General features: G+C 45.6%; 1 protein-coding gene across 2 annotated transcripts in view; it reads left to right on the top strand.

The window, feature by feature from the left end:
- LOC308592160 (neural-cadherin-like) overlaps positions 1-27,701 on the top strand; it is a 113,504-nt gene extending 85,803 nt beyond the window's left edge. Inside the window, exons 25-33 of one of the 2 annotated variants that reach the window (XM_081203450.1) lie at positions 589-716; positions 2,136-2,259; positions 4,034-4,214; positions 5,238-5,404; positions 8,253-8,517; positions 9,341-9,515; positions 10,233-10,477; positions 15,527-15,681; positions 19,082-27,701. In XM_081203450.1, coding sequence (XP_081059576.1) covers positions 589-716; positions 2,136-2,259; positions 4,034-4,214; positions 5,238-5,404; positions 8,253-8,517; positions 9,341-9,515; positions 10,233-10,477; positions 15,527-15,681; positions 19,082-19,501 — 1,860 coding nt within the window. In that variant the 3' untranslated portion in view covers positions 19,502-27,701. Of the gene's footprint in view, positions 1-588; positions 717-2,117; positions 2,260-4,033; positions 4,215-5,237; positions 5,405-8,252; positions 8,518-9,340; positions 9,516-10,232; positions 10,478-15,526; positions 15,682-19,081 lie in introns of those variants that run through there. The other variant, XM_081203451.1, reaches the window with a different exon arrangement.
- Positions 27,702-27,708: the final 7 nt, after the last annotated feature.

The following is a 27,708-nucleotide window of genomic DNA, read 5'->3' as shown; positions in this document are numbered from 1 at the left end:
TTTTAGACTCATAGACTTGTAGAGTTGGAAAGGATCCCAAGGGCCATCTAGTCCAACCATGTGCAATACAGGAATCACAACTAAAGTATCCTTGACCAGTGGCCATCCAACCTCCGTTTATAAACTTCCAGTGAAGGAGAGTCCACCACCTTCCGAGGGAGTCCGTTCCACTGCTGAACAGCTCTTGCTACATTTATATCCCAATTTTGTTCCTAGGAACTCAGGGCAGTGTAAATGGTTATTCCTCCTGCCTTTTCAAAAATCCTCACAACAATCCTATGAGGTAGGTAAAGCTGAGAGGAAGTGACTGGCCCAAGATGATGCCCCTGACCGAGCTAGATGGATCCCCTTTGGCCTAATTCTGCAGGCTCTTAACCATCCTGAGTGTGAAGGATGCCCAACTGCAATCGGTATATCTATATCTGGATTCTGTGGCTATTGCTAAGTGTTGACGTTCTGTAGGCTTGTCGCTTTTATTTTCATTTCCTCCTGTTACGTCTCGTTTTCCAGTTTCATCTTCGAAGAGCCTGAGGCTGCACATGAGAATCTTTCAATTTTCTTTCCATTTCTTTCCCCCCCTTGGCACAGGATGTTCGATTCACCGTGGATCACTGTGGAGCTGCAGTTGTGTCAGAGATAGAAGGGGTAGGAAAATGGTTGTCGACCGAAGACCGAACAAACTGTGAGGTTGTGGCCTTTCTTCCACAGTCAAGAAGGTAGTCTCTTTACATTACTTTCCAAAATTGGAATATCTATGTCTTTATCTTTATATCTATAAAAGTACTTGTCAAGATGAAGGCAGAGGTTCACTGAATCACTTCACTAAAATCATTTACAGGTGCTTCTGTAGATTTAATCCTTCCTGTGCACATGGAGCCCTACTGGATTTTGTGCAGTTTCAGGTTACTTGACCGCCATCCTGTGCAGGTGAACTTGGAAATAAGCCCCTAGGAGCACAGGGCGATGCCATTCTGTGTAGGGAAGCTGCAGACATTCAGGAGGGAGGGCTTGTGAAGAGCAGCACTGTTCCTTGAATTCCCAGAAGAGGGCTATTGATGGCTACTAGCCATGATGACTATGCTTTGCTTCCACAACCAGAGGCAGCAGTGCTTCTCAATACCAGTTGCTGGAAGCCAAAAGAGGGGAGAGTTCTCTTGTCCAGGTTGCAGGTTTCCACAGGCATCCAGATGGTTGCTGTGAGAACAGGATGCTGAACTATTGGCCGGATCCAGTGGGGCTCTTGTATGAACCACACACCTGATTACAGCAGGGCAGATAGGGCTGGGTTCACCCTCATCCTGCGAAGTCACTGCTATGTCTCCTTTCTCCTGCACCAGAGCTCCCCGACAGTCTACCTTAGGGCAGGGGGAAGGCAGCGGTGGTGGTGGCTGTATCAGCACTTTGTTGCTGGAGAGGTCTCTAAGCCCGCACCCTTCCTCCCCGGGAAGAAGGTGATGCTGCACATGCTGTCCCTCTGAGATAGGAGGGCCTCTTCAGCAGGAACAATAGAATGAAACAATACTGCAAAGGAAGATGTGGCTTCAGGTTCTGGTAGCATCCACATAAGTGGGAAAAGGCACTTGTAGCTGCTGCCCCTTCTGTTTCCCCCTTACCTGCCCAAAGGTAACTTTCCTTGTCATCAGGCAAGGGAAGGGGAAGGCTGCATTACTTCTTAAGCACCTGTGAGGGATGTGAATGTGCTCATTTGGATCATGCGCACCCCACGGTGGCTTTTGTGCTGATTTCCTTGGAATGGCACACAAATCCCTACTCTCTGTTAGAGGGAAGAAAGGGATGCTTATCGAGTTCTGAATAAACAAGCATAGGACCAGGCTATGCTGCTGCTTTTTTCAATGTAGAGACGCAACATATTCGTCAATTACTGAACACATTTGCAATGTCTTTCCTGCTATGGTTATCAGTTAACTCCTTCTGACGGCAAGATGCTTTTGACTCAGGGGAGTTATTTCCTTGCAATAGGAATAACAGCTTCCATTATTTGGGGAGCATTTAAAACAACAACAACAACAACAACCTGGTCCTTGGTGTACCCACTCTGTGCTATTGTCTGTGTATATTTAGTGGCATGATAATACTAACATTCATCTCTTATTTAGCTCATCTGTGTTTTGAAGGTACTTGAATATGAACCAGGTCCTGCAGTTGGGCGGAGTGAAAGAATCAGTTCCATATTCATACCCCCAGTTGAGGCACAAACATTTTACCGGCTGTATCCGGAGTCTTGTTTTGGACACTCACGTAAGTGGCATCACTGGCATCCATCTCAAGAGAAAATGGAGTGCACCTCTGGCGAGGGTGGGGGGAATCAAGCTGCTGTGTTAGCAGCACCAAAGTGACCTCCCCAGGGTGCAAGCCTGGGCAGTGAGCATGGAGCTCCTGGGCTGCCCAGATGACAAGACCCCACTCTCAGTCTCACTGATGTGGTCCAAAGGAAAGCAGACCGATACATTTGGCACCAGCTTGGCTGCAGGAGTTGCTGGAAGGAGGTGTACAAGGTGCCATCCAACTGCCTTAGGGACTCCCCTCTGGAGTTCACTTCTTAGCCTTTTCTTCTCCCACAAGGCAGCAGAGGTCTAGGATCAGAGGTTTCCTTCTCCTAGATTGGCTACCTCCCCAGATTGATGAGCCTCATCTGCCCCTCACTTCTCTCTACACCACTTCCCTCTGTTGCATGTGCAGAATCATAGAAAAATAGAATTTTAGAGTTGGAGGCGACTTTCCCCATACCTGCTACTTGAACCTTTGAATTGGTGATGCCGCCAGTAATTGAATCTGGAGTCTTCTGCATGCCAAGCTGGCACCCTGCCCTTGATCTATGGGACAAAATTTAGGGGTCCTTCTATGCAGAGTAGAAGGAAGCATTTTCAGCCCCCAGTGGTGGGGTGGGAAGACTGGAAAAACTAATTTCGTGTGTCCGCACGTGTGTGCACGCATGTGTGCTTCAGTGTGTACGTTGCACATGTAGGTGTGAGTGTTTGATTGCATGTGAGACTGGGGGAAAGGTCATTCCTGACTGAGCTACCTAGGCTGTTTACCGTATTTTTCGCTCTATAAGATGCACCAGACCACAAGACGCACCTAGTTTTTGGAGGAGGAAAACAAGAAAAAAATTATTCTGAATCTCAGAAGCCAGAAAAGCAAGAGGGATCGTTGCGCAGTGAAAGCAGCAATCCCTCTTGCTGTTCTGGCTTCTGGGATAGTTGCGCAGCCTGCATTCGCTCCATAAGACGCACACACATTTCCCCTTACTTTTTAGGAGGGAAAAAGTGAGTCTTATAGAGTAAAAAATACGGTAATTGTTTCATTGGCGTTTGTTTGTTTTTCATAAGTGATAGTGCTGTCGCTGGTTGAGCGGCTATCTAATTCACTGGGGGCAAGGCTATTTTTGGTGTTCTTTTATTCCTGGAGGAGCTAAGAATCGTAAATCAGCTTCAAAGGGAATCCAATACCTGCCTCTCCGGCGTCCTCGGCATTTATCTACACAGGTTTTAAACTTTATTCCAAGGCTTAAAAATATCTTTTTAACTTTTTAAACTTTTGGAAGTTCTTACCACTGCTTAACACAACTGCTCATTATTGCCTGCCAACAAACAAAACCCGCTTTGTTTGATTGACTGCTTGCTTGCTCAAGAAAAGGTGGGGAGCAAGCTTGAGGAGACGCTAGCAGATAGTGCTGTCACTCGTATCATATATTTTGTAAAAGTGGTTACCCGAGTTCAGTCACTGCACATGCAAGGAGATAAAGCATGTGAGACTGTATATCTGGTGTGTGTGTTTGTGTGGCCTGAGGGTTGCCTGACCATCAGTGTTGCTCTTGCAGCCAAAAGGGTTTGCCACCCCTCTTTTAGAGGCTGTAACTACATATAGTACTTGTGACACTAGGGATTTGGTAGCTAGTGTGTTCAAAATGCAGGGAAGTTGTATTTTCCTGGGAAGGCGGGAAGCCAGAAGTCCATTTCAAAGTTCCTCCTTTTGCAAGCAGCCTTGATGCTTTTTCCTTTTTTGTTTAAAGGTGTATGACCTTGAGTCTCCAGCGGAGTCTCTGAATAGTTCTCCTGGCTGCACCTGGACAGACGGCAGCTGTGAAAAGATGGGCTCCTCTCCCTGTGGCCTCCATGGGCAATGCCTTGGCGAGTGGGACTCGTTTACCTGCCACTGCCTGCCAGGTTACTATGGCTCCAAATGTGACAAAGGTGAAGTCATCTTCATGCATTGTTCGGATAGCGCAGTGTATGTTTTGCAGTGCATGCAGCTGGGTTTCCCTGTAGCTGATACAACAATGGCCATTGACTAGGGAAAGGGACTCTAGGGTCCTACAAGGTCCTGCACTGCCCCCAATCCTTCACACCATACTCCCGTCACCATGGTTAGGCATTATGACTGGCCACCATGAGCCATGGTTAAAATTGGGCGGGAAACTTTTGGTCCTCCATATGCTGCTGGACGCGGGTCGCCCTGTAGGTTAAACCACAGAGCCTAGGGCTTGCCGATCAGAAGGTCGGCGGTTCGAATCCCTGCGACGGGGTGAGCTCCCGTTGCTCGGTCCCTGCTCCTGCCAACCTAGCAGTTCGAAAGCATGTCAAAGTGCAAGTAGATAAATGGGTACCACTCCGGCGGGAAGGTAAACAGCATTTCCGTGCGCTGCTCTGGTTCGCCAGAAGCAGCTTAGTCATGCTGGCCACATGACCCGGAAACTGTACGCTGGCTCCCTCGGCCAATAAAGTGAGATGAGCACCGCAACCCCAGAGTTGGCCACAACTGGACCTAACGTTCAGGGGTCCCTTTACCCTTTACCTTTATGCTGCTGGACTATGACTTCTCTCAACCCTAGGAGCCCACTGGCTGTGACAGTGGGCATGTTCTTAACTGAGATTTTGGAACCTGGTGAGACCACTTACTTTCTTTACTGCCTGGGCACTCTGAGTTTTTTCTCTGTGTGGTTTTCTTGGAGCAGCTCTCATGCAGTGGCCATAACACTGTGCCTGTTTAGCTAGAGGCTGTTTTTGCTTGCTGCAGACAACCAGGCTAATCCCCAATTATAAGTCTGAACTTAATATGTAATGCTGATAAGTCTTTTAGTGATATACTTCAGGGTCCCATTTTCCATTGTGAATGCTGTGTATGTATGTATATATATTTATATCTATATATATGCAAGTACCTTTCCGTTTATGTGTGTGTATAAGAAAGCACTTTTCCTTCCCCAATTCTTCCAGCTGCTGAAGAATCTTCATTTGGGCCTGGGAGTCACATATGCTATCAGCTTCCCTTCTCCATACCTGCCCGTAGAACAGTAGCAGATGCCATGATAAGGATGCGAGAGCCCAACGGTATCATCCTGAGCATGTCTTCCCGCAACAAGGATGAACACATCACCCTGCAGGTAAATGAGGAGTGATGGTCAATGTCAGTTCAGAGTTAATTCTCTTCTGAACCAGCGAGCCATAGATGGAAAAGGTCTCTCTCCTGATTCAGTGTGCTCATCTTTCTTGCTTTAGAATCCACCTGTGCCCTTGATTTTTCCGTTTCCACACACTCCTTTCTAGAGAAATTCAGAACAGCCATACTGTTCCATAAAACGTGAATTTATAGAAATTGCTATGGTTTCTAAAGTACAGTAGAGTCCTCATTATCAATCCTTAGGGCCAATGGACACTTAAATTCCTAAAGCTGGTTTGCCATCTTATGAGGAAGTGTTAGTGTCAACCCGTCCATAAAGGTGGTGGGGAGAAGCAGACGTTTCCGTAGCTGAAGATTTTTTTTTTTTTTACTCATCACCTATGATTATAGGGATGGACTGCTACCCCTTGGCATGTATAGTAGTCTTGTTCCAGATAGACTGTCTTCATACAATCTTGTACCTGTGTACAAAACCTATGTTGAGGAAATTGAGAGCAGCTGTATTCAGATGTCATGATGCACCATGGTTTGTTGTCATAGGAATGAACAAAGATGAGCATCAAGCTCTCATACGTTCACCACTCTACTCTGGCATGGTCATGATGGTTTTGAAAGCTTCTACTTCCCTTTTTTTTTTATTAAGTGCGGCATTCTGTGATTTAACATATGATAAATGGGTTTACTCTTAGCTATGATTTGCTTGAAAGACTCCAGCTTCAAACCACGGATGATAAAAGTTTTAACAAACCATCATTAAGGTTAACCACATTGTAGGATTCAAATGGAATGCTAAGCTGAGGTCAATCAGACTCAGCAACAAACGCTTCCCAACTCCTCATGGCCAAGGCTGGGGTGAGGAGGGGGTGCCCAAGACTTGTTTTCATGGTGTTAAAGCACAGTTTATCTTGATGCCTGAACGTAGCCAATATGAACTGGTCCTCAGTCAGTGGAACTATCAAATTATTCTAATACACTCTGTGCTCCCTCTGCTGATATTGGAAAGTTCATCCCTGTATAATGAGCACTGTGGTTTAGGTGACTATCTCATTAATGGAATAATTTGGATGGTCTCCCCTCTGCACGCTCTGCTAGTAAATGATGGTTTGATGCAGTGGTGCAGGGCTTCTGAGAATGAGGGGACATTTTTGGTAGCTGTTTTGACTGTCCTATTTTGCAGAAAAATATAAGTGAACTCAAGCAAGAGGAGGGCATCACTGACACTGTTCCCTAGACTTCAGCTGTAGTTACTTGTAGAGCGAGAATATTTACATTTATTTAGTGAGGTGTGTGTGTAAACACTACTGACTATACAACATTCCTGGGAAGGCACGGAGAATATGCTCAAATTGATAGCATGAACAGGTTTTTTTTTGGTTTTTTTGCACAATGTGTAGTCAACCTACATAGTCTCCAAGTGATGTTGGAGTATGTACACATGGAAATAGTTTAAATTAGGTAGAAAACCAACAAAGAATCTTGTAGCACCTTAAAGACTAATACATATATCATTATATTAAGCTTTGTTTTTCTTTAAGATACTGTAAGGCTCCTTGTGGAACGCGGGTGGCGCTGTGGGTAAAAGCCTCAGCGCCTAGGGCTTGCCGATCGAAAGGTCGGCGGTTCGAATCCCCGCGGCGGGGTGCGCTCCCGTTGCTCGGTCCCAGCACCTGCCAACCTAGCAGTTCGAAAGCACCTCCGGGTGCAAGTAGATAAATAGGGACCGCTTAATGGCAGGAAGGTAAACGGCGTTTCCGTATGCTGCACTGGCTCGCCAGATGTGGCTTTGTCACGCTGGCCACATGACCCGGAAGTGTCTCCGGCCTCTTAAGTGAGATGGGCGCACAACCCTAGTCTGTCAATACTGGCCTGTACGGGCAGGGGTACCTTTACCTTTTAAGACTCCTTGTTGCTTTTACTGCAGCAGATGAACATGGCTACTCCTCTGGAAATTATTACTCAAGAAGGGATTGGCGAATGAACCATATGTCTAGGCACTGCTTGGTCAGTGTACGTTGTCCAGGCAACAAATTGAATTTTCAAGAAGATGTGTATTTTAACTGCAAATTTGCAGAATGTCTAAGTAGTTCACATTCTTAGACATTTGGGCTGGATCTAGACACATCAAAAAAAAATTCAGGAAAACACGTTGTAAAACTCATAATGGGAAATCATGTTGCCGAAGGATTGAACTCTATTGCGCCATCTGGTGTCACAGTGATATAATGCATTTTAAATCCCTCCTTCCAATTTAGCTGAATTCTTGATGCTCAAAATCCTCTGCTGATGCCATCAGTTTGTGAATCCTCCATGCTTTCATGTGACTGCACAACTGCTGCTACTGCTGTTATTTTTATTGAATATGACTCTGCTAAATGGCTAGCTTAAAAGCAGTTACACTAAATGTAAAGGGGTTGGGAAACCCTATCAAAAGAAAACGCATCTGCCAGTCCAGAAAACATCTGCCCCCCCCCCCGAAACAGGCTCCCTATCCTTGCAAGAAATAAATGAACCTTTAGTGCTTTGTGTGTGTTTCCTAGTCAACTCACATTATACAATAACGTGCTATAAGAATGCAATGTCAACCCTGCGGGAAGATCATCCCATTGAACTCATCACGAGAAAGGAATGGGAGCTCTCTAGCTTGATTCTGGGTTTGCAGATGTGCAACACACACAGTAGTTTAATCTGTAGAGTTGTTCCCCCTGCCCTTGCTCTCTTCTTCAGAATTACCCAGAGCCTTATCGTACTGCATGCAAAATAATAATAATAATAATAATAATAATAATAATAATAATAATAATGATTGACACCAATTCCTGGATTTCTGCAAGGTGGTCCAGGGGTTCTTAGCAGTGTCTTACAACCTGGGAGATGGAGCGGCTGCGGTGAGCCTCCCCTCCTACCAAGTGGATAATGGAGAGTGGCATCACGTTTCCCTGGAGAGAAATGAGAACGAGTTCATTCTTCGCCTGGATGGAGGAGGCGGGAAGAGAGAAATCCTGAAGGCAGCCGGCGCCTACAAAGAGATCATAATTGATCCCAACAGCTTGGTGGTTGGCAACACATACCCTGTCAATCAGAGCAGCAGTTTCCAAGGTAAAAAGAAGCCTGCCTGTTATCTTGGATAACTGTCCATCACGGGGACTTAGCTATTAAAAGAGCTATGAGCCCGCAATGGAGCAGTGCTCACAATGCTTTTGTGTTAGCATTTTGCATCCGTTGCTCTTGCTTTTGTTATTTCTGCACGGCTTCGGAGCTGGAGGATTTAAAAGGAATGAAGAGACTTAAGGTGACAGTTTCCCACCCAGCTTCTGGTTATTTTAACTTTTTATTCTGTGGAATCTTAGCTAGTGAATACCTTGTGGAAACTAGGGGAGGCGGGAAGGTAAATGTAGAATGATAGCACCCCTGTTTTGCTCTGAACAAAAGTGTATTTTTCCCTGGTGGGAATGCCAGAAACCCAGGTTGGCAGGTTTGTGGAATGGTGGCCCTTGGAGGTTGAAGAGCTTATTGGGAAGGCTGCCTGTTGGTTAGCACCCATGATATTCCGTTAGCCTGATCCAACAGGCTCCCCTTACATTTGTGTGTCCCAACAACGTTCTTCAAGTAGAGGGATGGAGAAATCCAGTTCAGTTCGCATTTTAATGTGAATCGACCTAATTAGTTGCACATTCCAAAACTATTCAAACCAAAGCACGGCCATCCTCCGAAATTTGCACTTCTCCCGATTTTGCAATGCAGTTCTGTGACCCAGAAGGGGTTGGGTAGGTGGGATCTGACCTGCATCTCAACTTCTCCGGCTTCAGCCTGTTGTTAAACGTAGCACATAACTCGGCCTTACAGTGCTGCGACATCTCTTTCAAAAATAGCTCTTGATCAAGAGCTTTCCACATCAAGTCTGTTTTGTATTTTGCCTTAGGATGCATGAAGGATGTCAGATTCAATAACTACAGGCTACCTCTAGATTCTTACCCTAAGGAGCTTGTGCTGAGTGCCCAAGGAGTGAGAAAAGGCTGCCTTTCCGAAGCTTGCAAGAGCAATCCCTGCAGCCAGCAATTCATCTGCATTGACTTGTGGATGATGCATGAGTGCAGGTAACAAATCCCCCTTGGTGAAATCAGAAGGCGGGAGCGGCCTGCCCGTCTAGGGCTTGAACAGAAACCCCTCATATTTGGTGGGAAGTGCTAAATATTATTTGAGCAGTAGCCCCTTGTGCTTTTTGATGTGCTGCTCCCAGGCATCCTCCAACTTGAGCGCAGAATGGGGGGGCACTATACCTTCTTCTGTTACTCTGGGGCTGCAAAACTGGGGATTTTCAAGCATGCGCCTGATGACTGGCATTTGATTGAGCTCCATGTTTTTCGCAACTGCTTTTAGGGTTCCTTCATTCATTTTTTACTCCCACTTTCAAATTGGATCGTCCCCATTGTTGCACAAGTGCTATACGCTGTCCATCTGAGGCATCTGATGAAGTGGTCTCTTGATTTGCAAAAACATGCCAGGATAAATCCATTAGTTTTTAAGGTGCTACGAGACACTTTCTGCATTTGGGGAGTTTGTTTTTTTTTTAAAAAAAAACCCTCCCCCACCCAGTAAACATTGCTGGAATGCGGTCCTGTGAACTGGGCCCATTCCAGGAATCCAGCTCAAGAGGATCATCTGTGAGCAAATTTCACTACATTGGAACTGGCTCCTACTGAAGCTGAAATGAGGGTGTGAAATTAATCTGGATTGCGGCACCCTGGAGCTTTGCTTGGGCCAGCAGCGAGGTTAATGCCAAGGAGTTTGATTTGCCTTCTGTGTCTTTCCAGCTGCCCTCCAGGACACATGTTGGTGGAGAACGTCACCGGCCGGCACTGTGTTTACACGGCATGTGCTCAGAGGCCCTGTAACTTTGGCACCTGCATCTCCCAGTCGGCAAGCAAGTTCCGATGCCACTGCCCCGACGGCTACTCCGGCCGCAACTGTGAAATCACACTAGCCATCTTCCACAAAGACGCTGGGCTGAGCTTCAGCTCCATGTTTGCCATCTGCATTTGCTTCCTGGCCCTACTAGGTAGTTACGGCAACTACATCTTGTACTACCTTTGGTAATGAACCATAAGCCGCCTTCTGTGCTGCTCTGGATGCTCGCCATGCCGGCTAGTTGTGAAGACGCCCACTGGATGATGCCTTCACTGTCTTGTCCTTCACTTTCTCTGGCCCATCATCATCATCATCATCATCATCAAAGACATTCCTTTCCAGTTTCATCTGCATCTTTATTTGACTCATCCCTGGGAAAGGTCCTTCTCATCTTTTCCATTCTGTTCTTGCTTCGACATTCCATTGCTGAGAACTGGCTCAGAAGGGACAAAGGGGAAATGAACATTATGACGTTGACATTCTGCTTTGCTCTCTTAAGAACAGGCTTCTATAGTGGCTGACAGTGAGTGAAAAGATACCCATAATAACATGATAATGAGGTTCTTTCAAAAGGCAGCGATGGCTTTTAAAGGCTTGGGGTATTGGCGATGGTGATGATCGCAAATGTGCTTCTTCCTCCTGGTGTTCTGTGTTGCTGCTGCTGGTAGCATGGCTGTCTCAGCTGCTGCTCCGTGGAGAGCGCAGAGGAGAATTTCTGCTCTCAGATATGTCCCATGGCCAGGGAGGACAAGGTGTGTTAGCCTCAGGGAGGACACAGTGCATCTCCTTGCACTGGCAGCCGGATCATTTGCAGACCCTGGCTCTTCCTTCTGGCAGGGAGAGTCTTGATGAAGGGTCTGGTGATGGAAAGTGTGCATTTCTTAGGCCTTAGATGTTGCTGCTTTAAGAAAAAAACCCCAGCTGGAAATGGTCCAAAGATTTATCTAGTCTAGCATCCTGGTTCCCAGACTTGCCAACCTGATGCTTCCAGGAAGCTCACAAGCCAGACTTGAAGACCACAAGTAGAAGGGTCCTGGCTCAGTACAGAGAATCTGCTTTGCATGCAGAAGATCCCAGGTAGAATGCCCAGTGGCATCTCCAGGCAGGTCTGGGAGAGAGATCCCCCCCCCTCAGAAATCCTGGAGACGCACTGCTAGTTGGTGTCAATAGTATTGAGCTGGATGGACCGAGGGTTTGATTCGGTATAAGGCAGCTTCCTCTGTTGCCCTGCCCCCCCCCCGAGCAACTGGTAATCAGCAACATGCTCTTTAGCTGTCATGGACAATAGCCGTTTATAGATGAATCATTCATAAATTTGTCTGCACCCCTTTTATAAAGCCATTTAAGCTGAGTGGTTCAGGGAGGTGTGTTTCCTAGGGTGCAGTGCAACATGAAACAGATTTCCCAGCCAATGTCCAACGATGTCCCCCGTTTTATTTATATATATTTATTATTATGCAATTGTTTACGTTGAGTCTGTTATCGTTGTTACTTGCTATGGCACACAGCACCTTCAAATTTGCAAAGTGCTTTTACAATCTTGTTCATCCCAACAAGAACCCCGTGGGATTCATTACTGTTCTTCTCATTCTGCAAAGGTGGGCCTTAGCTCATGGCGGAGGGTGATAGTCACATCTAGGATTCCTGGCTCCAAAACTAGTGCTCTGTCAACTGGATCACTGATAGAGACAGCCCTGCTGCCAAGGAAATGATGAGTCAGGTTAGGTGGTTTGTATCTTAAAAGCCCCAGGTGAAGCATCTGAGGTCAGAGCGTTAGTCCACATTTACAGTCTTGGTTAATGCAAAACTGCCTCCTGAAATCCCGCATCGCGACACGGGAAGTTTCTGCTAAATTGCGCTTTCCTTCTGCAGCGAAAACTCTTCCCTAATCTCACGTCTTTGCCCAGGGCTCTTTTGAAGTCATCCTCATGAAATTGCAGCTACTTGGAAAAGTAATTGCTTCCTCTTTTTTGCTGCTGTTTGTTTGTTTGCTGTCACTCATATTTTAGCATTTTTGAATTTCCAATGCATGAATATATTTGCCATGCAAACACGGGACATCAGGTATTTGTAACTAGGTCAGAATTACTTTCCCGAACTGTGGGGAACCTCTGCTCTGTAGGAAAACAAGGGAACTGGTAGCAGATGGAAAGCATTTCTGCTCTGAAGTTTAAGCCCCGTGTTTCCATGAGGCCACATTGTGCTGTAATTGGGTTTGGGGAGAACGCGCCCCCATGCTGTGCAACAGGAGGCAGAAAAGGTGTGCTTGGGACAGTGTTAAATATCGCTCACAGCTGCTGCAGCCTTAGTGTGCTGATAGGCTCTTCTCTGATAAAGCTTGTTTATGACGGTTCAATGTAAGCTTCCATTGACTTTGATGCACATTGAAGCTGGCTTCTGGATGTAACACTTTCATCCAGTGGCGCTTTCTGACAGGCAGTTACAAGAGGAGTTGCTCCTCTGAGAATTGTGTATTTGGAATACAAGAATGAAAGCATTTTGGAAGAAGCGGAGCTTACATCCAGCATGATATTTCTCTTTTTCACAAAGAGGTTTATTTCTTTGTAGTGAGAAAAGGCCTCCTTTTGTGCTGGGAACAGGAGATTGAAGCCAAATCCTCTCCTTGGGGGACATGGCTGGGTCAGTTAAATACTCTTGAAACTGGGCTAGGGCTCTGTGAGTACGTGGCTCTGTTTACAGGCCACCTTTGTCTGCTGTTTTTAGTACCCTTGATGGTTGCTGTGGGGTGGTAAAAATGGCATTTTGTAGGCTCTCCTGAAGTGGCAAAGAGCATGTTTTATTCAGGCCATTTCTTTTCCAAATGTGTGTATCTCAGAATCAGGATGCAACACAGGGTCATAGTAGTGGGCTCCAGTTTTGGACGCCGTATATTTTCGATCACTATCAGTCTTGCAGTCTGAGAATCATAAGAATGTCCTGCGAACAAAGGGGTGCTTTTTGTTTCAGTAACCACTGGATGTTAAAACTTGGGGAGATTACCATTGCACTCAATTAGCAATTGCATGGCAATTTTAAAGAAATAGAGCCCAGTGTGGTTTGGTAACCTGGCAGACCGGGTAGGGGTGTTACCCTTTTTGCCTGCTGCTGTGGTTCTGGTCCAGATTGGGGGGAGGCTATTTGAGTAAAAGCTCCCCTTGCATGGGGAATGGGGGCTAATCTTTCAAAGCAAATGGCAGGCGGCAGTGGGTGTGGTGGTAGGGCCCCCAGTCCAGGTCAGGACTATAGCGGAGCAAAAGCCCTCCTGCTCTCTCCACCAGGATTTGAATTACCCTTCCCTGCTCTGTAATTTTAATTTCTAATTGCATGAAGGGCATCTTGCATTCTTTAGCCTTAGAGAACACACACCAGTCACCTTTGTTATAGTATACTCTGGATTGCCAGAATGTAAATTTCAATTCAAGTATGTGAGAGGAGTCGCATAGTTAAGAAAAAGCAAACAAACCCTGTGCCTGAATATATATTTTTTCTAATAAAAATGTGTCATGTGCCTCTTTGTCTATGTCCTGTTCATCTCTTCCATTCATTTTCATTGTTGTTTGTTCCATAGACTGTTCCTCATTTTGTGTATTACATGTTTACTCAGAAGTAAGACCCACTGTATTCAATGGGGCTCCCTCCCCCTGGTAAATGTGCATCGATAGGGTTTGGATTTACCACATGCCCCAACAGTGGACAGTTTCAACTTTCAGCATCAAGGTTGAATCCAGATTAACATCTGGAATGCAAGCAGGAGAAAGAAGGATGACCATGAGCAGGATTAGGTGAATTGGTGGGTGGGAGGAGCATCAAGCCATAGTTAAAACAAAGCAAGGTTTGTGAGCCAACAATAAACTATGGCTGGCAGTAAACCAACCATAGATAATCAGTTGGGCAGGATTCCTCCATAACCAAAGTTTAACAAACCATAGGTTCGTGTTATATATGAGCTAAGCCACTGTAGACAAGACTGAATCCGATGGATCTATTGTCTGATGTAGTACCCTTAGTTCCAGGTTCATAGAGTCTTCCCTCTGCAGGGCATTAGCTGGGCACTGCACAAGGACACCCAATCACATGGAGGTCTCATTCTTGTGATCTTTCTCGGGGGAGAAAAAAAACATTGGGTTGGGCTTTCCTATGAGCAGGCATTGCTTTGAAGACTCACATCACATTGGAGGTGAAGGTGGAAGTTGCACAGTGGCTGCTGCCAACCTGTGTAGGAACTGCTGGCATGGACACTGACCCTCCCCACTGACTCCATTCTTTCCTCCCTCCTCCCTGATGCATCTCTCCTGTTTGGACAAGGCTTTGCCGCCACAAGGACGATACAAGATCAGATGGGCTGCTGCTATCATGTCCAGCAGAGATGGCTTTTATGGACTTGTCATGAGTTGTTTTTCACCATTTGCATTGTCTGTCATCTGCATAGTAGCACTTTGAGAGTGCAAAGTGCTTTGTAATCGTCATGTTATTCACCCTTCAGTGACAAACGTTACAAGGTAGGCTGTTATTATTCCTATTTTAACCAAGAGGGATTGAAGGTGTGAGATAATGTACCCAGATGCATCTAGCAATCCTCTGTGCCACCAGTTAGTTTTTAAACTCAATCACTCTTGAATCCATGCTGGTCTTTAATAATACAGCCCTACGTATATTTAGCTCTAAGTGCACTCACTTCATGGGATGCTCATCCAAATTAGCATTCCTGGGCTTGCAGGCCAAATGTGGGTGCTTAGCTGCTGCTGTCGTTGCTGCTGCTGCACCCCTCCTCTGGCTATTACTCACCTTCTGACTGATTTACTTTTATTAATAGCAATAAATCAAAAGTAGAGCTAAGTCCCTGCTAAAACTAGCTGCACTTATTGGATTGTCTACTTAAAGTTCTGAATCTGTGCACGCTTAAATCAGCAGAATCCCATTGGCTTTGGTAGGATTACTGAGGTGGTGCTTGTTTGAGAGCAGGGATTGGGTCTGTTAGCCTGAGACAAAGTAGTTTCTGGACAAACTTGAACTGGTGTTTAAATGTTGCACCCTCCATGTGAGTCTATTTCAAAGGTGACATGGCAGAGGAGGGTGGTTTCTGGGATATTTCAGATGTGGCGACCTTCCAGCGCACGAAGTCCTAACTCTCGAAGTTCTCCTTTTTAATGGTGCGTTTGGCCCTGGTTTCTAAACAAATGCTCTTCGCTTTCTCACCCAGTTCTGCTCAGCGGGGTCTTCCTGTGGACTCGGTGGAAAAGCCACAAAAGCATGAACGGAGGAGTTTACCACGTCACCACCTGCCACGATGACTTGGAGGACATTCGAGAGAACATCCTCAACTATAACGAGGAAGGGGGTGGGGAGCAGGATCAAGTAAGGCTCTTTCTCTGACGGTTGATCTGACGTGTGCAAGGAAACTTACACCAGAGGAAAAGCCATTGCTCGCTTTGCTTTGATAGTACAGCCTAGACTTTGAAGGCCATCCAACCCTATCTCAATGTACCTACGGCATCTCAGACAGATGGCCATAATGGGGAGGAGAGAGCCCATGGCAGGGGAACCGCCATGTACCAGGCTCACACCGGACAGGGCAGAAGTTGTGTAGGGGGCAGCACCCCCCCAGATAATTTTTGTGCACATATGTGTTGGTTTTTCTTCCTAAGGGAAGGGGATTCACTAGGCCAGTTCCAGGGACTAGTGTAGTTTTCCCATACTGGTGGGGGTGGACTCTCTGTGGTTGGAGATTTTTAGGCAGAGGTTGGATAGTCACCTGTAGAAGATGCTTTAGGACTAAATAACCTGTGGGAGGGAGTCCCTTCCAACTCTAAAATTCTGTAAATGGTCTTTGGATCCTGTGGATCCAAGTTCTCCTAGCATGCCCCATTTTTTCTCCCTTGCATTGTTCGAACACTGATAGCAGAGTAGAAGTGGCTGCAGAGATTTCTGTGGTTATAATGACTCTCTGCATACCGGAGGTCGAGATCCACTCCTGTCCCGTGGCCCCTACTAGAGACCCATAGGACTTTGTCCAAAATTGTTTAATATTATCTCCTTTCCCTTCTGGCACTCAGAAAAGCACATTTCAGTTTTAGCAAATGGGGCATATATCTCCCCTCCACCCCACCAGACCTAACATTTACTCTGTCCTGCTTGCAAGTCCTTGCAACGTTTTGTAGAAATGCTCAGTGAATGTTGCTATCTTAGTATTGCCTCAGATAAGGCTGCAATCCTGTGCCAACCTGCCTGTGAGTAAGCCCCATAGAATTCAGTGGAACTTACTTTTGAGTAGACCTGCACTGCAAATGTATTAAAGCATCAGTCTCCAAATCATTTGAACCAGAGACATTTCACTAAAACTGCCTGGGAGAAAACATAGTATAAAAAGTCCAGAGAAGTCAGTGAGCTGCAAACATTCTTGTTTGCTCACCTGCCCGGACACACTGATGTCAATTAGACCTGCAACTTTTTAATCAATCTGACAAAAAGATGACCCAGTTAATCATGAGGAAGGGAGCAGGTTTTAGAAGGCAAATCAGTATTTTTTTTTAATACCGTGGAACCTTGGTTCTCAAACGGCTTAGTTGCCGAACAAATCGGCTCCCGAACACCGCAAACCCGGAAGTGTTCTGGTTTGCAAACGTTTTTCAGAAGCTGAACATTCGGTGCGGCTTCCGCTTGAGTGTAGGAAGCTCCTGCAGCCAATTGGAAGCCACACCTTGGTTTTCAAATGGTTTCGGGAGTCGAACACACTTCCGGCATGGATTAAGTTTAAGAACCAAGGTACCACTGTAATAGCTTTGGGTGGAAGGCCAGGAAATATGCTTAAATAATAATATTCATACTCTTGTTATTATTATGGCTGTCATTATTATTATTATTATTATTATTATTATTAGGAATGCTAAATGGACTTATAACAATTGCTGGTGATAAGCTCCTCTTTTGTCTTACGCAGGATGTTGTTGGGTGCTGTGCAGCTCAGTTTTCTTTTACTAGCTAATGTGGGAAGCAGGTTGGGACACTGATGGTGGAGGGGAGGACTTTAACTGCCCCTCCTCCCCATGGTGCCAAGAGTAGACATGGACCCTTTGCCCCAACCGCCCAAATTTCAGTCGGGATCATAGTACAGGTAAAATGTTAAAGCTTGCAAATCCTGCTTGTTAGGCTCTCCTTGAGCATCTGGTGGGCCACTTTGAAAACAGGATGCACAACCCTCATTGCTTTTCTTCCATTTTTGCTTGGCTGGGATGTGTCCTTGAACTCCGATATTCCCTCTTAGGTGGAGAACAGAAGAGGGGTAGGTGGGTTGTGTATGTGAGTGAGCATGTGTAGAAACTAACTTATTACACAATGGTAAAATATGTATTTATTGCTCCACCCACTTTTGCCTCTAGCTCCGCCCACTGCTGGAATGTGGCCCTCAAAACATTGCCTAGAAGGGAATGTGGCCCTTGGGCTGAAAAATGCTCCCTACCCCTATCCTAGAAGGACTGTATGCTAGGATGACTTCTGTGCAAATTCTGCACCCAGATTAGGATTTTACCCCCCCCCCAAATGTACGAGTTTAGTTTGAATTTTACACTTGGTATTTCCTACTAGCTGAATGCAAATTTCCTCATTAAAAAACGGAGGAAAAAAAGAAAGTTGAAGGTTTTGATAAATTTCCGTGAACATGTTTTAAACACTTTAAATGGATATTTATCTTCAAGGTGGCACACAGCGAGCTAAGTATACAAATCCTATTAGTGTTTAATAAGATTAACTCCCTCTGCAAATTGTAAAGGGGAAAAATAGGTTTACCCGAGCAGGGGATCTATCTTGAGGAAGCAGGCATTGTTTATCTGACATGTCAGGAGCTTGGTATCTGCTCCTTTCAGAAAGTAGCAAGACGAGCCCAAATGATTCAAGGGTAGTTTGTTTCTACGGCGCAGGGTGGATCTCCACATCCATATTGCGTTGCTGCCTGTGATGAAACTTTTGTAAGTGCAGGGAACTCCCTTGCATTATCTAGAGAGGCAGAGAGACCATCCATGTCCAATGCCACAGAAGCTAAAATCTTTGCTCCGAAGAAACAGCCATGGCTTCCCTCAAAGAATCCCAGGAAATACAGTTTGTTAAGGCTGCTGAGAATTGTTAGCAGACCCGCTCTTTCCCACCCAGAGCTACAGTACCCAGTGGTTAAACAATCAAAGCCTCCTTCCCCGCTCACTGCAAGAAGCTTGTAAAGGTAAAGGGACCCCTGACCATTAGGTCCAGTTGTGGACGACTCTGGGGTTGCAGCACTCATCTCGCTTTAGCGGCCGAGGGAGCCAGCGTTTGTCCGCAGACAGCTTCCAGGTCATGTAGCCAGCATGACTAAGCCGCTTCTGGTGAACCAGAGCAGCGCACAGAATGCCGTTTACCTTCCCGCCTGAGTGGTACCTATTTATCTACTTGCACTTTGACGTGCTTTAGAACTGCTAGGTTGTCAGGAGCTGGGACCGAACAACGGGAGTTCACCCCGTCATGGGGATTCAAACCGCTGACCTTCTGATCGGCAAGCCCTAGGCTCAGTGGTTTAGACCACAGCGCTACCTGCGTCCCATAGAAGAAGCTTGAGGGTGCAGCAAATGGGGCCGGTGTGCAGGGTGGTCACTGGGGCTGGGGCCAGCATGCATCTCCCCCCACCTCATGTTTTAACACCTTTCCAGGAACAGAGAATGAATCCATAAGTTTGTGGCTGGGTGCATGTGACTTAGTATCCGACGCTGCTGTTGATGTCTTCCTCCTGCAGGATGCTTACAACATGGCGGAGCTCCAGATGTCCCTTCAAACCAGCCCAGCCTACTCGCTTTACAAGAAGAAAGGGAAGCGGGCAGAGCTGCAGAGTCCCGTGAGCTGCGACCTCCCTGCCAGTCCAAAGGAGCAGCTGGAAGCCCTTTCCACAGGACTGGGCTCCTCCTTCTCCAGCATCGACTTTGGATGCTACCTTTCAGGGGTGGTGAGAAACATGGACCAGCTGCACCACGCCCTGCCCTGCGATTCCTTGCAAGTCTTTTACACGGAAGGAGAGTGTTCAGAAGCCAGCAGCCTGAGTTCCCTGGGCTCCGGTGGATGGGAGGAAGATACAGCCTACGGGGATATGAAAGAGTGGGGGCCGAAGTTTGAAAATCTCAGCAAACTCTATTCTCAAGCAGAGTCCGATGATGGTTAGGCTGCTGAACTCATCTTTGCACAATGCTTGAAGGTCCCTTGTGGTATTTTGGGGTTTTGGGGGGCGGGGCGGGGCGGGTAAAGGTACTTTTAACATACTTTTGATAAAGTCAATCCCTACTGAGATACTTCAAAGGCACAGCTAAGATGGAGACCAGGTAGCCCAAAAAGGGCTTTGATTTTGGATTGGCTGTTTCTTTGGACACCCCCCCCCAAAGAAAAAGATATAATATACATAGATCATTGTCTTTTGAAGGCTGAGAAAGGACAGAATTAAACTAGTTGGAGGCAACCAAAGAACCATTGCAGAAAGATAAAAATGTAAAGAAACAACATCTGTATTGGTTGCAAGAACAGGTGCTTTGTCCCTATAGCTTTTTCCATCTTCATAGTTGGAAGCTGGAGACTGTCTCAACACTTTGCAGGGGCTGATACCTGGCCTGAGTCTTGTGCACCTCTTGCAATAAGTTGTAAAATCTGTACTTTGTTGTTTTTAATCAGTGTACCAAGTTGGAATGAAGCTTCTTTCCTTTCAAAATTACTAGAAGAGCCATGCTATGGATTTGGCAATAACAGTCTTTTAACTTGGGGGTGTGTGACTTGTTTTCAATACTCCCAGAAGCCCGTGCCTGTTACTTGGTTAAATTCCTGTGTGCCCTTCCCCAGATTTGGAGGGAACACCAACTTGCACCTGGACATGACACACTGAAATTAGTTCTTTGTGGGTTTTTTACCTTCATAAGACATGTTTTTTGCCACTGAAACAGTCCAGATGAGAAATTGTTCCCCAGAGTTGTTGTTCCATGTGTGGTTCCAAAGACTTCAAAGTAAGGACAGCCATAAACAACCAAATATTGTTGTAGCAGGAGATGGCATATTTGACAGATACAATATTGTGTAACATGAAACCAGTTGTGGACTTCCTGCTAGCTGCTTGGTCTATTACCTCTGGACTTACCTTTGCAATGGGGCATTTTCTTCCCACTTCATAAGCACCCCTAGATTTGCAGAAGTACAAAATCATTTTTTCTTTTCTTTTTTGAGGAGGGTGAAAAAACGTAATGGGGGAGGGAGGCACAATGAGGGCTAAATATGCTCAGTGGCAACAGAATGTTGTCTGCTTGGAAGATGGAGAGGACAGGGTGTGGTGGGAGGCAAGGTAAGGTGGAATGGCTGGCTGGCATCCAAGAGAGGCAGACTTCCCTTAGAGAGGAAGGCTGCAGCGCAGCGCAACATCTGTTTGCACGTCCTGCTTGTGGAGCATAGGTAAAGGTAAAGGGACCCCTGACCATTAGGTCCAGTCGTGGCCGACTCTGGGGTTGCAGTGCTCATCTTGCTTTTTTGGCCGAGGGAGCCGGCGTTCAGCTTCCGGGTCATGTGGCCAGCATGACCAAGCCGCTTCTGGTGAACCAGAGCAGTGCATGGAAATGCCGTTTACCTTCCCGCTGGAGCGGTACCTATTTAAGGTGCTAAAGTTGATGGTACCACATCAGATGGCAGATACCGTCTGTGTCCCCCATGTAACCCCCCTCCCGAACCTTAACTACTTCATACAGGTAAAAAAATGAGAGGAGGAGACAGAGAGCTGGCTAGACCCTTTCTTCTTGCTTTGCTAGTTTTCAACAAGAGAGGGAACTAAGAAGCTGCCTTACACTAATTCAAACCTATTCATGCAAGGGACGTTCTCAGCCCGATCTGGAGGTTCCTGGGGTTGAACGTGGAACATTTCACATGCAAAGCAGATGCACTCTGAGTTGTTGTTTTTAGATAACGTTGTAAGCAGCCCAGAATGGCTGGGGAAACCCAGCCAGATGCGCGGGGTATAAATAATAAAATTTATTATTATTATTGTCCACACTTATCCTGTGCTTTCTAAGCACAGGTCTGAGATGTTTTTCATTTGCCCTGCTACTTTCCCTAGAAAGAACAGGACAAGCAGAAGAAAACACAGGACAAGAGGAAACATGGATGAGACCTCACTGAGCTAAAGCCCTTCCCCACTGCATGGTTCTTACATGGGGTAGGATTCAAAACCAGTATTATGTCTACACTGTCTATATCCCTGGAATAGCCTTGGACTGCCTTTTCTTTTTCAGAGCCCTGTCCTAATTGCCCTGATTCATGTCCCCCCACCCAAAAAAACCAAACTTCTTGTAAAGCTTGAAATAATGTAGCCACAAATTTGTCAGCAAGCCATGTCAAAGGAATGCTTGGTTGCACGTGTCTGTTTATTTTTCCTTAATTGAATAGCAGAGCCCAGATTCTGCCGTCTGACAAACCGTCATAGAGAATAACGCCCCAGTGTCAGCCATTGCTTCTGCAAAAAACAAAAATTGTCTGGTGGAGGATAAATGCCTTTGAAATGCATGTGGGAGAAACCCTTCCGTTAGGAGCAATGGTGTTATGGTATGATTTGCTACACACTAATCAGTCCTTTTTAAAAAATCATTTTCTTTTGACTAGCTCAGATGCTGGTGTGGTTTATTTTTCTGCTAAACCACCAATATCGAAAGTGAAGAAGGCTCTGCCTCTGCAGTACATTTCAATCTTCTTATCTCGAGTCTGCATTTCTACTTAGCTATTCTGAGTAAATGCTGTGCAGTGAGCGAAAAGGGACTGCGGACTTAAAAATTCTAAAGTTAGATTTCGTTCTGCCAGCATGTGAAGCCCAAAGAACCTTACCCTGCTCCCTCGGCTCTGCAAAAAAAGGACATCTCCAAGTTATGAGTGTTCCTTAGATTATTCATAAATTCCCCTCATCTCCCTGACTTTCCTCGTAACGTTATATCTCTCTTCTTCTACGCTTCATTTGTTCGGGGAAGGGGGGGAATCAGAAAATGGAAGATCATCTGTCCACGGGGAGGGAATGAACAAGTGTACTGAGAGACGGGTAATGGAGATTGAAAAGTGCTTGGCAGGGCACCAAAAAACATTTCCAGAAGTTCCTAAGTCCAATTTTTCAAGCATGTATTAAGCTACAGTGGAGACCAACGTTTTCATAGGAGACCACATATACCCAGATTTCCCCCAAATGCTTTTTCAATACGAGTTTCAAAAGAAACACAAAGATAAAGAGCTTGTGGTGGTCTTCACGTCAAGCCGGTTATTCTTCATAGTTTCTAACGATAAAAAGCTCAAGAACTTGCTCCCACTTTCCTTTGAGGTTGAGAGGATACTAGAAATTATTTAGCCATCTCTCTGTAAATCCCGCAACATTATTCTACCTCCACAATTCTCAAACTGTGGTCTTCAAGAAACTGGAGAGCTGTCGTTGTTTCTGAATCATGGATCAGAGCCAACAGAAAAGGTCAAGATCAAGTTGTTTTCACTTACCTTGCAAAGCAAGTTTAGGGCAAGGCATATTTTTAATCTTTGCATATGTGGAAGCCGTTTTTTTGTTTTAAAGAGGAAATTCTGTCTTGTTGGGATCAGTGCTGTACCACAGTTGGTTAACCAGGAAGGTGCTTCCAAAGTTTGGTGCCAATTCATATGCGCACTGGAAGAATATGGCTTTCCATGGGACTTACCTTTCGAGACGTGGCATGGCCATCCTTAAATAATGGGACAAGTTCACATGGTTTTACCTATCATAGCTCACAGGTGTTGAATATTCTTTTGTGAATATTTTTCACCTGTACGGGCAATAAAGCTCGTCCAAATGTAATAACCCACTTCCAGAAAACTGAGCGAAAAGTGTTGCTGAGCATCGTGTGCTTTTTCAGTGTACCAAACAAGACTATGGGGAAAAGGCAGAAATGGATATCCCTCCCCCAATCTCCTGCTGCTCGAAATGCATCAAGGCATTGCTCAGTGTTAATTACTGCTTCTTATCCATTCATCTAAATCCCAGCCACTCTCAGTAGGATATGCTATCATTTGACGGCATTTTTCAGGCCAATTTAGACTATTTCCTTTGCCTGTAACGTGCTATTTACTTCCTTGGTGTGCTGTGCAGAATAAAAATGTGCTTTTCAACACACAGCCTGGCTCAAAAGTATTTCACTCACCCAAACCACAATTTCTGGTTCATTTCAGACCAGACTCTGGTGCAAGAAACTGAAGGTGTGACTTAAGTCCTTGGACAGATGGATTTTCTCATTGACTCAGGTGACTACTGCAGTACAAAGAGAGAACTGTAAGAAGAGACCTATTGGAGCAGGGCAATGACCCACCCAGAACAGCATCCTGTCCTCACACTGGCCACCCAGATTGTCTGAGGGGAACCTGCAAGCAGAACCTGAACAGAAGAGCACTCTCCCTCCCTCTGGCTCCCAGCAGATGATATTCAGAAGAATTCCTGCCTCCCAACTGTGGAGGAAACATGGCTAGTAGTGCCTGCAGAATGCACCCTGAAGGATACTGGTTCACACCAGAAGAAATGGACATCAAGTCCTCTCAAAGGCTCACCTGCTTCTGCAGAAGAGCTGATATTTTATGTGGCAGGGGTCAGAACCCGTGGTCCTCTAGAAGTTATGAGACTCCCAACTCTCATTGATGCCAGCCAGCATGACCAATGCTTGGGGATAATGGCAGGTACAGTCTAACAGTATCTACTGGGTCATAGGTCCTCCTCCCTGTCTTACGCTGCCTTTGCAGCTTCCCAAGCCATATTGATCTATCTGGATGGCACATAAGCCTCAAGGTTACCAAAGCACGCGTGGAGGGATCATAGTTCAGTGCTGGGGTTCATGCTTTGCATGCAGAAGGTCTTATGTTCCATCCTTGGCATCTGCAGTTAAGAGTATGAGCAGGTGACAGGAGAGGGGAAAGACCCTGTGTCAGAGAGAACCGCAAAGCCACTGCCAGGCAGAGGAGATGCTGTTGGGTGAGATGGACAGTCTTGCCTGGTATGAGGCAGCTTCCTAGGTATGAACTGCCCTGTTAGGGATGCAGTTTTCTAAGTGTGAGAGAAATGATGATGTGGGATGGTTAGGCTAGACTCAAGAATGTCTGCCTGAACAGAAATGGAAGAGTGGTATGTCAATCTTAAAAGAAATTGCGTGGCATCCCACCCCGTTTTGAGCACTGGATGGATAACCTTCCAGCCTTCATACTAAGTGAAGATGTGAAAAGCATTTCCAGCTATTCATGCAACTCTGCAAGGTGAAATGATGGCTGGGGCTGTCATCTTCCTCTTAATGGAGACTGTTATTCCTGCCACACTTCCAGTATCTCATGGCCACCACTGTGTTGCATGTTCCATGCAGCAGTCAAAAAGTACTTGCTTTCTGCCTTGCAGGACTTGCCTATTCGTTTCCTTAAAAGCCAATGCAAGGGAGTTGTGGCATTGTCAAGAAAGAGGCCAGCAGACCTGATTATTAGAAGTCCTGCAGCTGACAGGAAAGAGGGGGAAAGAGAAAAGAAATAAGTATGTCCCTAGGTAGTTGGATTTTCAGTAAGCTGGTACTTTAACTAATCTCCTGCCAAGCTCTTTACAGGCTAACATGTAGCAACAACAATTCTATTTCCTATACAAATTGTGTATAGGCCTGCAATTTAAATAATCTTCTATATATTAGTATTTAATCTGTCAACCTGTCAAGCTCTATTGGTTTTCATAAGTTTCCAACCACCATTTCTACAAAATGAAAGTCAACAGATAACATAGTTCTGTGGCACTGAGGCAACCCTCAGAGCGTCATCCCAGGAATAAAGTGTACTCTTTTACATGCCTTAAGAGTAGACACAGCAGCAACTAAAAATAAGTTGAGACTTCCGAGCCTGGTGGCCTCAGTGATGCAATCAACTGTTTCCCCCAAAAAGTCAGGCATGATTTCCTTATAACAGCTGCAAAGGGCTGTAGCTCAGCAGCAGAGCAAACAGTTTGCATGCAGAAGGTCCCGAGTCCAATCCCTGCCATCTCCAGGTAGGTCTTGGAAAGATCCCCCTTCTGAAATCCTGGGGAGTCATGCCAATTAGCATGGACAATACTAAGCCAGATGGACCAATGCTCTGACTTGCTATCACACCATTTCCTATCTTCCTGTGTGCTGCTAGCAGAGGGAACACAAGCCACTGCACCACCTCTTACCAGATGCTACCAAAGATATTCCCGATACAGGTTAACAGTTGTTCTATACTACATACCCTAAAGACTATGGCTGCATGCCACTCCCTTGATGAAGTTTGTCCAGCTAGCTCAGCTTCATGGATCTGCATTTTATTTAATATGAACACCTTAGTAACCAGACCACTCCCTTTATCTGATGTAGCTAGCACTAGCCACAGTAACTCATGGTTACTGCAACAGCTTATTGTCACCCCCTGGACCCCAAGCTATTGTGTTTCCTTTACTTTCCAGGCAACCTCCACCTCTGGAGCAGCATGTAAAAAGGGTCACTGCCAGCTTTCCTGACAGTATAGTAAACATGCTCTTGAGTAATACTGCTGCTCTACAGAGGCTCATACTAGATCAATTATTTCTGAAATAGGTTTCCTGAAGCAATTACATCCAACATAGACCGTCATCAACCCAATCTAGTTTGAGTTCCTGGCTTGCACTTGCTTTACACTACAAACTTTTAATCACTTTACCAGTCAAACAAGGCAGTGGTTTTGACTGAAGGCAGGCCATGCTTATCCATGAGATCTCGGCAATACTGTATTTTTAAACCCTTGTCCTAGACCAATCTTTCGAAATTCAAATAAGGCTGCATGCCACATGCAATTACTTTTGGCTGGGCTTCCCTGACAAGAGACCTGCTTCTTTCTATCATAGAAAGTTTCAAAACTATTGAGAAATTCACCATTAGGAGGAAAGGGAAAAAGCAGCAATGGATCCCCATGGATCAGAAAGCAACTTCTATTTAACGCTATCCAAATAACTTCCTCAGACAAGCTGCTAACCTCACAAAAGTTAAGTGCGCCAGGCAGCAATGGCAGGGGGAAAAAATGCTACTGCTAAATCATTTAACTTGGAAATTCAATAAAAGCTACTCTTACAAGCTGTCAAAGCCCAAAGATGATTTAAATAAATATTAACTCCTTTCAGCATGTTAAGGCGCTTAAGACAAGGTCAAAAAGCTTCTTTTGGCAGAAGAATGAGCTGCTTTTGACAGAGGATGTGAGCAACAAGAGAAGCAGGTTTCTAAATGGCTGCCTTAAAAAGGACAGATGGCAACAGGTTTTGATTTGCAGATCAAACTTTATTTAGAAGACAATATTCATGCATCTCAGTACAGCATCTTATAAAATGCCTGCACGGTGAAGTGTTAACCAGCAAAAATATTGAAGATGTGTGTCTCCTCATGTTCATACCGGCCTCCTTTTGACTTTTTAGCTCCACAGACTGACAATTTCACTTTGACCGTAACTGTATAGAAAACTTCTCTTCTGTATAAATGTAGAGTAGCCTTTTCTTCCACACTAAGGGGCCAAGGAGCAGACAAGGGCAGCAACAAGTTGGGTTTGAACTTGAAAGTAGATCCACTGGACATCCATTGGATCTACTTCTGTGTAAACATGGTTTAGCATTGCACTGCAAGTAGCTTGCAGGTTGGATGCAAGGGTTTCTTGCAAGCGAGAAGAGACTCAAGTTTAATAATAAAACAACTTTTTTTTGGCATGCATTTGGTAGCAGAATGTTACAGATGACACCGTGTGGAACGGGGATGGCTAGCATGTGGCCTTCCACTTGGGACTCCGGTGTCCATCATTGCCAAACACTGGCCAATCTGGCTGGGTCTGATGAACATTGAGTACAACCACATTTGGAGGGCTACAGATTTCTCATCCCATGTGCTAAAGGCAGGCCTCCCAGGCCAGCTCACAAAATGCAATTCATCAGCCATGTTCCCCCCACCCAGTCCTGCTCAGGTTTGCAGTCAAAGACAGGCAGATTTGCTGATCATCTGGTGGGCCAATAGGCATGGCTGGTGTGTTACACTTGGCTTGGTGGGTCATAAGTTGTACAGGCCTGAACTAAGGGAATGCAGTACTGAAGAGGAAGAAAAACTGACCTGAAGCAGCATGAAAACCCCCAGTCTTTGCTCCCAGAATGGGAACTAGCCCTGTCGCTGAACTAGCTCACAGCTAGACTTGAATCTTTGGCAGCTTATGAATTCTGCAGCAGTGCCCCCTTCCTACAGTTCCCTCCTAGGCTATAGTTTCTAACCCCAAGTTCAAGGGCTTGACCTGCTTCCCCCAAAACGGAACCCCCCCAACTTCTCCAGTTTTGGTTGCAGCAGAAAAGTGAAAATAAATACAGAT

This window comes from Podarcis bocagei (genome assembly GCF_964188305.1).
Source record: "Podarcis bocagei genome assembly, chromosome: 7".
Lineage (NCBI taxonomy): Eukaryota > Metazoa > Chordata > Lepidosauria > Squamata > Lacertidae > Podarcis > Podarcis bocagei.
This window is presented reverse-complemented; position numbering and strand designations above follow the sequence as displayed.